The sequence below is a fragment of the Manacus vitellinus genome, unplaced genomic scaffold, assembly GCF_001715985.3.
Source record: "Manacus vitellinus isolate BGI_N305 unplaced genomic scaffold, ASM171598v3 scaffold_88_pilon, whole genome shotgun sequence".
Taxonomy (NCBI): Eukaryota; Metazoa; Chordata; class Aves; order Passeriformes; family Pipridae; genus Manacus; species Manacus vitellinus.
In genome coordinates, this window is record NW_021940861.1 from 276,327 (window position 1) to 289,159 (window position 12,833).

Sequence of the window (12,833 nt, forward strand, 5' to 3'; positions counted from 1 at the left end):
GTTTCTGCTTCTCAATTTTCAAACCTCTGCTTCAGGTAGGGTGGTTGGGCTAGGATGAGTAACCAGGCTTACAAGTCATCAGCATTTCACAGTACAAAGACTAGTGCTATGAGACAGAATTTCTCAGTCATAAAATAAATGGTGAATACTTAAAAAGCAAAATCTCCTTATTAGGGTAGCAGTAAAATTGAGGGAGTTGTCATTGGAGGAAAATGCAGTCCTGCAACTTCAGGACTGAAATATGAATAAGAATGTTTTCTAGATGCCAAACTATTAGCTCCTAGTTCAAAGGTAAAAAGGTCCTCTCTGTTCAAGATTTTTGTGCTCTAAAAAGTCTTAGCAGCATCTGCTTTCTGTTGTTCAGCAAGGCTGGGTTCTGAAGACTTTTGTGTACTTAAGCTGAAAACCAGCAGGATGTAATACTTTCCATATTAATCATGAGGATTAGAGACAGTGATTCCAGGCACAGCTACTAGATTCGGGAATGCACAAATACTTCAAGTTAGAGCTGCACTCAAAAATCTCTAGATAATGGTTGGATACCTGTAGGAGGCCTTTCTTTACACTAGCCACTAGTAGGTGTTAGCAAGTGTCATTTCTGGCTCTAAAAATGAAGAAAAGAGGATGAATAAAGATGAATAAAGAAAAATGAAGCAAAGACTGAAAAACTGAGAAATCAGCCATATCATCATGATTTACTCTTAATGTACACAGCAACACATGCTTGCAGCCATTTAATTGCTTTATTAATATGAGCTTTGCTTACCATTTAAAATTCAACATATGCCTTAAAACAGCTAGTGTACGTGCAAAGACAACAAATATTCATTTGAACAGGAAAACGTAAGACCTCAACAGAGTAGATCATACATTTTTAACCTCACAGCACACAGGAGAAGCTTTAAACCTGTAGCAAGTCAATAAGAAATCTTCCCTACTGGTAAGCACAATAGCAGCCATCCATTTCAATAGAAGTTTATCAGCAGTGAAACCTGACCAAGATAAATGAGGAAGCTGTTGAGCCACAGCCTGCTTCTGCCTGCTGCAGGCTGCCAGATAAAATGGAACAAAAGCTCCCTGCTGTACCCCCTGCCAGTCTCCATTAACCCCTGCTGATGCTTTATTATCATCTGGGGGCTCCAGAACAGTATAGCATTAATCAGTGGGTAAAAAAAAAATAATAATAAAAAAATAATAAATGCTCATTATGTAGCAGTAATGAACCAGAAACACAGCCTGTAAGAAACATGCAGTTTGGTAGCACTGCAATGAATTCCACAGGCAAGGGAAAAAAAAAAGAAAAAAGCATGAAGTACGTAAAATCATGAAAAACTACTTAAGGGCAGGAAAGGCAAGTACAAATGTGATCCTCCTGCTTTTACCCCCCTTGCCAAATATACACAAATACCTAAAGCAAAGCAGGGACCATGTCACAAGTATCTTTCTTTCTTGCACCTATGCCAGTGTCCTTTCTCCAAATGTAAGTTTAAAACATTTAGGGAAGGCCAAAGCATCTTCTACCCTTACCTCTGGCACTACCCTGGTGTGTCCATTAATAATTGTCCCCAGTTTGTGAAGGGAACAGGGGAGGATGACTTTCTCCCTCTCTTTCTCCCTCAGGCCTGTTACAACAGCTTTTGAGGATTTTGAATGTCCCTTGGACGTTAAGGAAAGCACGTTTTTGGTGCTAGGTGTACCAGGTCTCCTCAGTGCATTCCACACCATGTTTAGAGTTACAAAAGAGATTTTTAGGAGGGTCTTTCAGAGACCTGCCCCAAGGGTGGATAGCCTTGCATGGCATAGAATGTGGCAGGACATGGGCCAGTATTTGGAGGACTTCTTTCCTCCAATGGTTTTAAGTTCACCCCTGAACAACTACAGGACCCTGTTCAAGTGACAAAATATGTGAAAGAAAAATGCTGTGGCAGCTACAGAGAGTCACAAAGTTATGCACTGTGCTGAGTCCTGGCTACTATTTATCAGACACTGCTTGATACTAAACACACGCTCAGAAGGAGAAGGAAAGCAGATCTGTGTCTGCCACAGGCACTGCGACCACTCCAACTGCAGCTGAACAACTCTGCCAATAGCAGTTGCCCCTATACAGAAGAAGAGATTCAAGACAAAATCAGTTTGCTTAGTGAGGGACGAAGAAGAAGTAGGGCCCTCAGAACGGGAGGAACAGGCAGGGCCAGAGATAATCACCCAATCCCTGCCCCTGGGGGAGCTGCGGGATACGCAAAAGGATTTCAGCTGCCACTCAGGTGAGCCCCTGGTGACCTGGCTGCTCCAGTGCTCAGGTATCATGGCCCACAATATGGAACTAGATGGTAGTGAAGCCAAGTGACTGGAATCCCTGTCCTGGGATGGGAAGAGCATTGGGAAGAGGACAGAAACACTCAGCCTCTGAAGGCAACTCCTGTCAAGCGCAAGGTAAAGGTATTCTCTCAAGGATGACCTAGTAGTGTGCCCAAGCAGGTGGAATGCCATGGAGAAAGATATCGTTCCTGAGAGAATTAGCTGTGCTGGAGGTAATCTAGAGGGATTCAAATAACCAACCCTGGAGATCCAGATGAGGTCCAGTGTACACAATCCACGTGGTGGAAGTTTGTACAGAGCACACCATCATCGTATGCCAGCTCATTGGCACTGATGTCAACAAAAGAAGGAGAACAAGCAGTGCTTCAGGGGGAAATGTCCCACGCCCTGTCAGGATGGACCACAGCCTCTGCTATTGGGAACAAGCCTGCTCGAGAGAGAGGGTACACACCACAAGATAACCTGTGGCTTTGCCTGCATGACACAGAGAGAACAAGAGGAAGTGGGATGGGAAACCCACCTCTGCCCCAGCAGTTGAGAGGAAGAACAACCACTGCAGGAAATTCTTCAAGGATAAATGCTGCTTTGGTTTCCAGTGGGCAAGTCCTCAGACAGAATAGGAGAGCTCACGTTACTTCAGATCCTCTTGAAGGGACCTCCAGGTCATATTTAAAAGAAATGAGCAACAAGTGCTATGACCAGGACTAAAGGGGCCCTGTCTCCAGCCAGGTAAAGGGACAATTGGACCTATTGGACTGTGTGGATCCCATGGCACATCAGACCCACAAAAGTATAAGGCTTTAGTTGACACCAGAGCACAATGTACCCTTATGCCATTGAGATATGCAGGGGCAGAACCCACCTCTTTTTCTGGGATAACGGGGATCCCAACAGCTGATTCTACTGGAAGCTGAAGTGAGCCTGACCAGGAACAAATGGCAAAGACATCCCATTGTGAGTGGCCCAGAGGCCCCATGCATCCTTGGCACAGATTACCTAAGGAGAGGGTATTTCAAGGACCCAAAAGGGCATTGTTGGGCTGTTGGGCTATCTGCTTGGAGACAGGAAATTGGACAGCTGAATACCTTGCCTGGTCTCTCAGAGGACCCTTCTGCTGTGGGACTGCTGAGAGTCGTTGAGCAACAGGTACCGATCACTACTGCAGCAGAGCATCGTCAGCAATCCTGCACCAACCGGGACTCTGTGACCCCCATCCAGGAGATGATTCGTGACCTGGATGGCCAGGGAGAGGTCAGCAAGACTCGCTCACACTTTAACAGTCCTATGTGGCCAATGTCTAAGTCCAATGGAGAGTGAAGAGTGACAGCAGTCTGTCCATGGCCTGAACAAAGTCACACTACCACTGAGTGCCACTGGAACTCAGGATGAACTGGAGTCCAAGGCACCAAAGTGGTGCCACCATGGACATTGCTCATGTGTTTTTCTCCATTCCTTTAGCAGCAGAGTGCAAACCACAGTTTGCTTTCACCTGGAGGGGTGTCCAGTACACCTGGAACCGATTGCCCAGGGGTGGAAACACAGCCCCATTATTTGCCATGGATTGATCCAGACTACACTGGAAAAGGGTGAGGCTCCAGAAGACTTGCAATACATTGATGACATTATTGTGTGGGACAACATAGCAGAGAGAGTTTTTGAAAAGGGGGAGAAGGTAATCCAAGTCTTCCTGAAGGCTGGTCTTGCCATTAAGAAAATAAGGTCAAGGGACCTGCCCAGGAAACTCAGTTTTGAGGAGTAAAATGGAAAGACGAACATAATCACATTCCAATGGATGTGGTCAACAAAATAGCAGCTACATCCCCACCAACCAGGAAGAAGGAAGCACAGGCTTTCCTAGGCACTCTGTTTTTTTGGAGGATGCATATTCCAGAGTACAGTCAGACTGTAAACTCTATTATATGATCCAGAAGAAGAATGATTTTAAGTCGGGTCCTGAACAACAATAGGTTCTTGAACAAACTAAGCAGTAGCAATTCTATTTGCCAGTAAACTGCAGTGGAATTCCCTTTCACAGACTTACCCAGTCTTCCCAGTAACACATGTAAGCTTTTAACACCTATAACCATTTCCACAACTTACCATATGTTTGAAGAACCATCTGCTTTTGTTTGTTCTGCATCCATCACCTCACATTACTTACAAGGGCCAATTTCTTCTGTCAAAAAAGGTGTGTATGTGGAAATATTGGTCACCTTATACATAATTTTATAGATCTCTGTCACATATATCTAAATGAACACCTTCTGCAATTAAAAAAAAACATACCCACATCCTCAAACAAAACTAAAATCCAAAATATCAAAGAAAAACTGTGGGAGAATTTCTTCTCTGTTGCTTTAAAGGTTTCAGCCAGACTGTTTGAAAATTGTACGTTGATAAGAGTTAACAAACGTTAACATTTTATAAAAAGCAGTAGAAGTAATATCATAACTCTAACACTTGGAGACCCTTAGGAAAAAAAACCACAAGTAATTCTGAAACCTTAGGATGATAAATCTTCTCTGATGCTCTGCATAGATGTCACATGACAACCTGGAACAGACTCATTCTGCTGGCTTACACTGATTGAAGAACAATGAAATGGAAATTGTCCCAAAAGACTTTGTGCCAAATCAAATATCTTCTGTCCTGCCACAGACATAGTAATGTTGGCATAAACATTCTATGATGTGTTCTAGCCACTTTGACAGAAATGCAGCAGTGAGCTCATGCCTGATCTAGATGAAAATTTCTACACAAACTGATCCAGCATTAAATAGAACCATTATTAATGAATAAGGAATCTCAATGTCTTGGCAAGCATGACAGCAAAGAATGCCTAACTTTCCTTTTGCAAAATACATTCAAGCCCAAGAAAGTATAAGGGCTGAAGTGCTCAATCTGTTATAAATAAATCTCTAAGCATAGCTAAGACTATTTTTCCCCTCTTTTCGCAGAGCTGCTGTAATGTTAGGTGAATTACAGACAACAAATCTTGCTTTCAGGACAAAGAAAACTCTGCTCCCTGAGGCTTTCCCAAGGACTTCTTCAAAGCAACTCACCTTGCAGGACTGGAGTTACTTTGGCTCTGAAGAAGAACAAACAATTATGTGACCTTTCAGCACATGACTATGACTTCACCTTGACTGATTTGCAGTTATAAATAAGTAAAAGCAATTTTGTAAGGCCAGAATTGTGCCTAATATAAGTGCTAAAAATTATTTGCAATAGTAAAGAATCAATAAGGAAAGCTATAATTCATCAAAAGAAAGACAAATATACCAGGACTTAACAAAGGTAGCTGGTGTTACTATGTGCTAGGCAGTAGTCAAGTTTTCTGCTTTTCTTGGAAGCTTTTGACAGTAAACTGATTCAATACTAAACAACACTATTTTCTCAAAGACTGACAGATAACAAATGTCAGATTTGTTCCAATAATGTTACACAACAAAATAAATGCAAGATTTTCAATGTGGGAGAGAAGAAAAAAGAATTTTTTTTAATTGCGAGTTTCAACAGGACATGTCAGAAAGAAAGGGAAATCTATCCCCTTGCTGAAACTCTAATAAACCACGTGAGAAGCAAAGTATAGAGGATTTCAGTGAGTACAAGTAACTATATGTGAAATGAGATTTATTTCTTTAAAATATGTTTTAGTAGCATCTAAGCTGAGCAGCACAAAGAATGAAAGATGATTTTTTTTTTTTAACCTAAAAACATTAATCCCATTCAAAAGCTTTTTCCCCTGATGACCTAAGAATTGACTTATTTAACAAATCCTTCTCACACATGCTTACAAAGAGAGCTCTACTACATGGATGTAATTTCCATTTTACACACATTAAAATGAGGAAAAAATAGTGAGTAACTTGCCCAGAGACAGAGAAGAAATGGAGGTGTTTCTTAAAACAAAACTCAACCACTATCCCACTGCCCATTCAGGTTATATCAGAATATGAACACCTAGAAGAGTAGAGTAACTACATTCTGCAACTTCACGGAATCAGAAATGCAAAGACAATTACAAACCTCTATTTTGTCTGTTTTGGCATCTCCCCAGTACATTTTGCTTTCTGCATAATCCAGTGCCAGTCCATTTGGCCAGCCAAGGGAGGTATTCACCAGCACAGTTCTGTCTGAGCCATCTAATGCTGACCTTTCGATCTTTGGGATTTCTCCCCAGTCAGTCCAGTACATGTACCTGCAAAGGAAACAAAATCTTAAGAACTCTTATTAATCCAAACTTTCAATATTCACATAGCTTATTCTGGACTACTCTTCCCCAAACCCACATACCATGCAGAAAATTACATTTCTAAAATAAATATATTTCTTTACCTAGGTAAGGATGCCCAAACCATTCAGAAAGAACTGGTATGTACGCACACTGTCCCTTTAAGCAAAACTCCTATATCAGTCTGCTCAGCAAGACAACATAATCAGTGCTATTATCTACAACAAACAAGCAGATCCACACAGTCCCCAAAAATATTTTTAAAAAAGAATAGTACATAAACACACATAAGATGACTACCCAGGTGGTCAAATAGAGCAGCAGTCCTTGTACCTCAGACCTTTTTAACTTTCAAAGAATCACAGTATTTTCATTTTGAAGGCTCAGAAGTTTATCACTGCATCCCATTATCTACATACAAGTAGACAGAGTATCTTCTTTGCATGACTAATATTTTAGAAAACGCTCACAAACAGCTCCTCACCCAGCCATGGGATCCAGCACAATAGCTCTGGGTTCTTCCAGGTCTTCTGATATCAAGATTTTTCTCATGGTCCCATTGAGTCTTGTAACTTCAATACGATCTGTGCCGGTGTCCGTCCAATACAGATTTCGGGCAACCCAGTCCACAGCGATGCCATCGGGATGTGCAATCTGTGCTGTAACAACAAACTGACTGCCCGACCCATCGATAAACGAGCGGCGGATGGCCCTGACTTCATCATCCGTCCAATAGATGTACCCTTCCAGAGGATCAAAGTCAATGGCAATGGCATGACGGATGTCCTCCAGTGGCAAAACGACGTCTGTAAAATCTGGGGTGTCTAAGGAAATTCGCCTCAGATCTGTCCGGCGGGCTAAAAGCAGCAGTGCAGTGGCACCTGCATGAACAAGACAAACACAACCATCTCACAAACACTGTGCAGTAATCCTGTAAATAGCAAACCTGATTCTGTGCCACTTGGAACAAGCTAGACTGGCTACCTTGATTTCACAGGACCTAAACAAACTGCTGGGCACCAGCAGAGAACACCACTCAAAGGCTTCAAATGTGAGGTTATTCTTCTGCAGAACAAGTCAGACATGTTTATAGAGAAAATTCAGTGGTCATTTCCTTGTCCAGAATTTATCATGTTGAACATGTTTTCTATCCACATCATTCCCTCCAAAGATACTGAAATAGATAAGCAGTGACAATGCTGCTGTTTTATGGAAATCAACAGATAGCCTGCAACCTCCTAAATGAAAAATCAATTATATAAATAATTTACTTACTGTTTGCTGTTGTTGGTTAAGGGACAATCTTGACAAACAAGCTGCATGTTTCAACAATGCCTTAGAAGTGGAAAAATTGTAACACAGAACACCACAAGTAAATCACTTTTGAGAAACTCTTATTAGAGCAATCAGATTTGGGAACAGACAACTGTTCAATAACTATGCAGAGCAGGTGGGCTATCAACTTCTTCCACATTTGTTGAGAACAAGCTTATTGAAGACATTAAGATAAATAACAGTGTCTTATAAAGTAATTTGGAGCTGGCTTTTGAGTCAAAAGTCAGAATCAATAAATAACTAAGATCAGCTTGCACTGCAGAAAATGTTTTCACATAGGCAACACAGAATGTTTAATGGTACTCAATGACACTTACTGTCTCATCTAATTAACTTTTATTTTCTATTCTGCCACTAGATTTCAATGTAATGAAGGATAAACAACCACCACACCCCATTCCAATTAAAACAGGCTTATCAGTTTGGAGTCTTAAGGAGATAAGAGCAGATCAGGCCCCAGGGAAGCCTGAGCTAGAGTGAAAAATGCAGGCATAATTGCAGAGAAAGTGTGGTGCAATGGCTCTCCTTAAAGAGAGGAAAGGGTTTGGCAGGGACTGATGGGGGGTGTGTAGAGAGGTAAAGGTTTAGGAAAATAAATGCATGAACTTGCAGTGAAAACGAGCAATCACCAAGCCACATTCTGTCCATGTCTCGATCTTGATCTTAAAGAGGTATAAATATGGCCTAGAAGACTGAAAGAGCAATAACCAAAGTAAGTAGGTTGGTGATGAAAGAAGAATTTTGGTGTCTGATGCAAAATTTATTTTTTAAAAAGACAGTAATTGATGTTGGTGCTAGTTGAAACCTCACTGCATGCCAAGCTTTGGAGAGATGCCAAAGCAGCCATTGCTTCATTTACAGAAAGTTTATTGTGTTAAAAACATCTAAGACACTTTCACAGTGCTGCAAGAAACAGCACCTTTCAACAACTGAAGTTCAAAATATTATTACAAGTAGTCCAGCTGATTAAGATCAGCTTTGGGATCTTCTGTTCTAAAACTCCTTGTGTTCAGAAATATATGTACATACTACTCAATTGTTCTTCTAGTGAATAACTCTTATGAATTAATTAATCAATCAGGAAGGGGGAACCTGTAATTACATGTCTATGTATCCTCCAAAATACTGTAAAGCATGTGACACAGAAAATGGAAAACAGGCATGCTAGTAAGGTTTTTTTATAATTACAGAAGCAACTAATTTTGACACAGTAGTCTATATGTACATCTGTATTTTTTGCTACTAGAGTATAACAAACAATTCAGCATCAAGATTCAAGCATACAGATTCATTATGGTCCTATAAAGTATTAGTACATAAATAACCCTAACAATTTTGGTTCAAGTAAGGAACAAACCCCTAGTACTTTTTCTTACCAATCTCATGGTCATTTATCCAAGTTACATTTTAAACAAAACAATGACAATCATAGTAAAAACCCCAAACAATAATAACTTTTTTGCATTATCAAGTAAAACTAAGGTTGAGCAAATGCACTACCCTCAGAGTTTGAAACAGTTAAAAAGTCATACATTGTCTACCATATACAGAAAAAATGTAAGGCATAATTTTAAAAAAATTTATGTGCTCTAGCTGAATTTAACAATCATTTTAAAGAACCAATGCCAGGCCTCTCGAAAGACTCAGCTGAGTATAACCATTCCCTTTCTGAAACTCACCCTTAAAAGCGACCAATTCTTCTCTAAGACAACCCATTTCAACAGCTTCAGCATCCTGCTTTCAGGCTGCAACTGTTGTTTAAGTCAATTAAGCCACTGTGTTTAAGCTTTAATTCAGCACTGGGAAATGACTGGCTTTCAGCTAACCCATGTTGCACTCTGGAACCCCAAGCTAAGAATTTCATGGTCCTTATCTGGGGGCTTGGCTAGCATTCCAATCCCTCGATCAAACACCACCCCTCACCCCTCCAATCAAGCAACAAAAAGTTTAAAGCTTACTTTAGAGCTATTACCCAACCATTTGCAAATGAACAGCTCAGCTGCTTTGTTAGATCAACAGTCATTCTGTTCAGAGGAAAGAAACCTAGCAGCAGAGAAGCATCTCACCTCAAGGCAGGCTGAGGGAAAGATCATTCTGTATACCTAGAGGCTTGTCCTGACAATAGCAAAAATAACAAATGCAAGAGCTGGGCCTATATATGGACTGATCCAATTATCACCTTGATAGCAGTCAAGGAAAAACATCCAACAAAACAGGTGGTCTCGAAATTGTGGCAAACACCAGCTGTGCCAAATTTACCCACCTAGGCATTGATCACCCACCATTTAGTGAGAACACTGCTGAAGGTACTCAAGGTTGCCAGGACGTAACAAAATCAATCCATTTCGTTCACTTATATCCCAAAGACCAGTTATGAAGGAAAAGCTAAGATGACAGCACGATCTCCAGACTTCTTGACTCTTGCCTCTCTAAGAAAAATCAAGCCTCTAATGATGAGCACAATGGAGAATAGAGAATCACATTTCAAAAAAACAATAAAAGGGTAGAAAAAAACAACACAGGTTGCATGCCAGCATCTTTTTTTTTTTTTCTAATTTACCAGTACTTATTAGAAGAACTGGAATGAACCACAAACATATAAAACACCTCAAACCTTAACTGGTGCAAGTCAAAAGGTGCATGGAGGCTGCAACCAGAACTCTGACCTCAGCACACATACGCAGACATGAGGCAGTTTTCCCTCAGAACACCTCAAACCGAACATAGAAGGACGAAGTGACCGAGCCAAACACACAGGAGACTTGGAGCAGAGTTCAATGCCCATGATGCCCTCTTCTCTCTTAACTACTGGCAATCTCTACTGCACCCAACACAAGCAGGCCTGCAGATACAAGGGCATCTCCAATACAGTGTTGGGTTTAAAGGCACAGACCACCAGGTATGCCAAGGTCTGTGCTCACAGCCTTCAAACTACAGTGCCCAAAGTTCCCATGCACACACCTGCAGGCAGAGTAAGCAAGAATAATAAGGCTGTCCTATATCTAAAGTCAGGTCCGTCTGTGTGGATTTCCCACACAATCTTACAACCCCACAAATTCCCAAACTGTTCAAATCGGGGACTAAGCTCAAGATCTTTTTAGCAGTGCCTAAAATCACAGGATATGCAAGATAGTTAGCAATTTTTTGAAAATCAAGTCACTTACTTGTCTAAATACTCCAGACCCTTAGTTTTGAGAGCTTTAGCCTACTTTTACTAAGCACTTTGAAAGCTGGGATTACAAGCTCACAGATGGTACATTACATTAGTCCTGGAACTAATACTTTCCTCAAAAATTCACTATTAAAATTCTAAATAATTTTAAATCTATGTGGTAGCTGAAGTCAAGGGAAGGGGGAGAAAAGGGGAAGCATGCAGATACATGCAACGGCATAGTTTAAAGTCCAATGCCCTTCTAATCTTTTATAATTAATTACTTTTCCTTAATGATATACAGACTTCAGTCATTTGTAAGTTACTGAACTTTAAAACATCAGTGGTTGCTGAGCTACACAGACACATGCTCAGGAATTCATACTTAAGGACTGCTAGACACAAGACATGTATAATGCATTCTCTGTATCTGAGAAATCAAGATTATTTATACATCCCAAACAGAATTACTTCACATTTGGACCAAAACATTTAATTCCCAAATGTCTTTCCCCAGTTGTAAAGTCACTATTGTGAAAGAGTACCTGATACAAAAATACAAACAAGATTTTTTCATCTAGACAAGCTCAGCCACAGAACTACAAAGGCAAAAGAACATGCATCTGAAACTAATCCCATTTTTCTTTCCTTCAAAAGAAATGAAAGAATGAGGGTGTGAAATTCACGTCTTCATCTGTGCAGTCGAATCAGGATTCTGGTTATTCTGGACAAAGCAAATTACTCATTGGGCAACCCTAAATTGCAAAAGGAAGTGCAAAATTCTGGTTATTGCCTCCACGCCTACAAGCAAAATAGGATATGAGCATCCTTTGTCAAAATAAAGACCTTTTTTCCTGGAAGAAAACAGAATGGCCAAAGCAAGGCTGAAAGCTAAGTCTGAAGCAGTGCTTTTTCTTCATGAGGAAACTCACACCTTCTTGCTCAGCTGAAGTCACCATCAGTTTTTTCAGTACAAACCACGTATTTGTATTGGCAGTAGCAAATTCAAGACACAGGTAAATTCCTTAGAGGCAAAGACAGAAGCGGAGTACATGGACGGAGAGATCTTTATGCACAAATAAGAATGTAACTCCAATGACAAACTAATTTTTGTAAGAAAATTTAGGTTTGTTTTACAACTATCAAAAGACCATTTATATGTAGCACTGCCAAACTCAGAACGGCAGTGCACATAATACTGAAAAAGAGAAATCCCAGTATGTTCTGCAGAAGGACAATAGATTACCAAGAATATGACAAGAGGAGGTAAAAACTCCCTGGCAGAAGTGCCTGGGTGCTCAGAAAGGACTCTTCACTTCGGACATTATTGATTGAGGAATATCTGGACATGAAAAAAACTTACTCTGCCTCATTTTTCTTTGAGGTACAGGGATTTATAAACTTTCACCTTGGCAATGGGGGATCTAAAACCGTGCTACAATCCCACATCTCAGTCACTTAACTGTTTTGATTTTATTATGATTTATTAGAAAAATAGGTAATTTTATTCTAAGCTATCATCCTCTCCTGAAACATTATGGAAAATTGTTTCAAAATTGGGGCGTCAGTGTGTGTGTGTGTTTGTACGTGTTATTGTATTCAAAGATCTTGCAAGAAATAGTAAAACTCCTCTAAGGTGCGATATAAAAAAACCCCTACAAAACCCAGAGAAACTAACACTGTGAGAAAGGCAAGGGAGGAAAAGATTTCCTATAAACCAAGATTATTCAAAAACGCTAAGTTGTCATGGAAACTGCTCAGGGAGGTCAGCCAGCCTCACCTTTGGCTGTCAGG

The 12,833-nt window shown here is 40.5% G+C and overlaps 1 protein-coding gene across 2 annotated transcripts in view; it reads right to left on the reverse strand.

Annotated features, from left to right (window-relative positions):
• Positions 1–12,833, reverse strand: part of LRP6 (LDL receptor related protein 6) — a 125,644-nt gene that overhangs the window by 47,802 nt on the left and 65,009 nt on the right. For both annotated transcript variants that reach the window (XM_029965015.1, XM_018085816.2), the window contains exons 6-7: positions 7,038–7,434; positions 6,349–6,520 (exon numbers count right to left, since the gene is read on the reverse strand). In XM_029965015.1, coding sequence (XP_029820875.1) covers positions 6,349–6,520; positions 7,038–7,434 — 569 coding nt within the window. The remainder of the gene's footprint in view (positions 1–6,348; positions 6,521–7,037; positions 7,435–12,833) is intronic.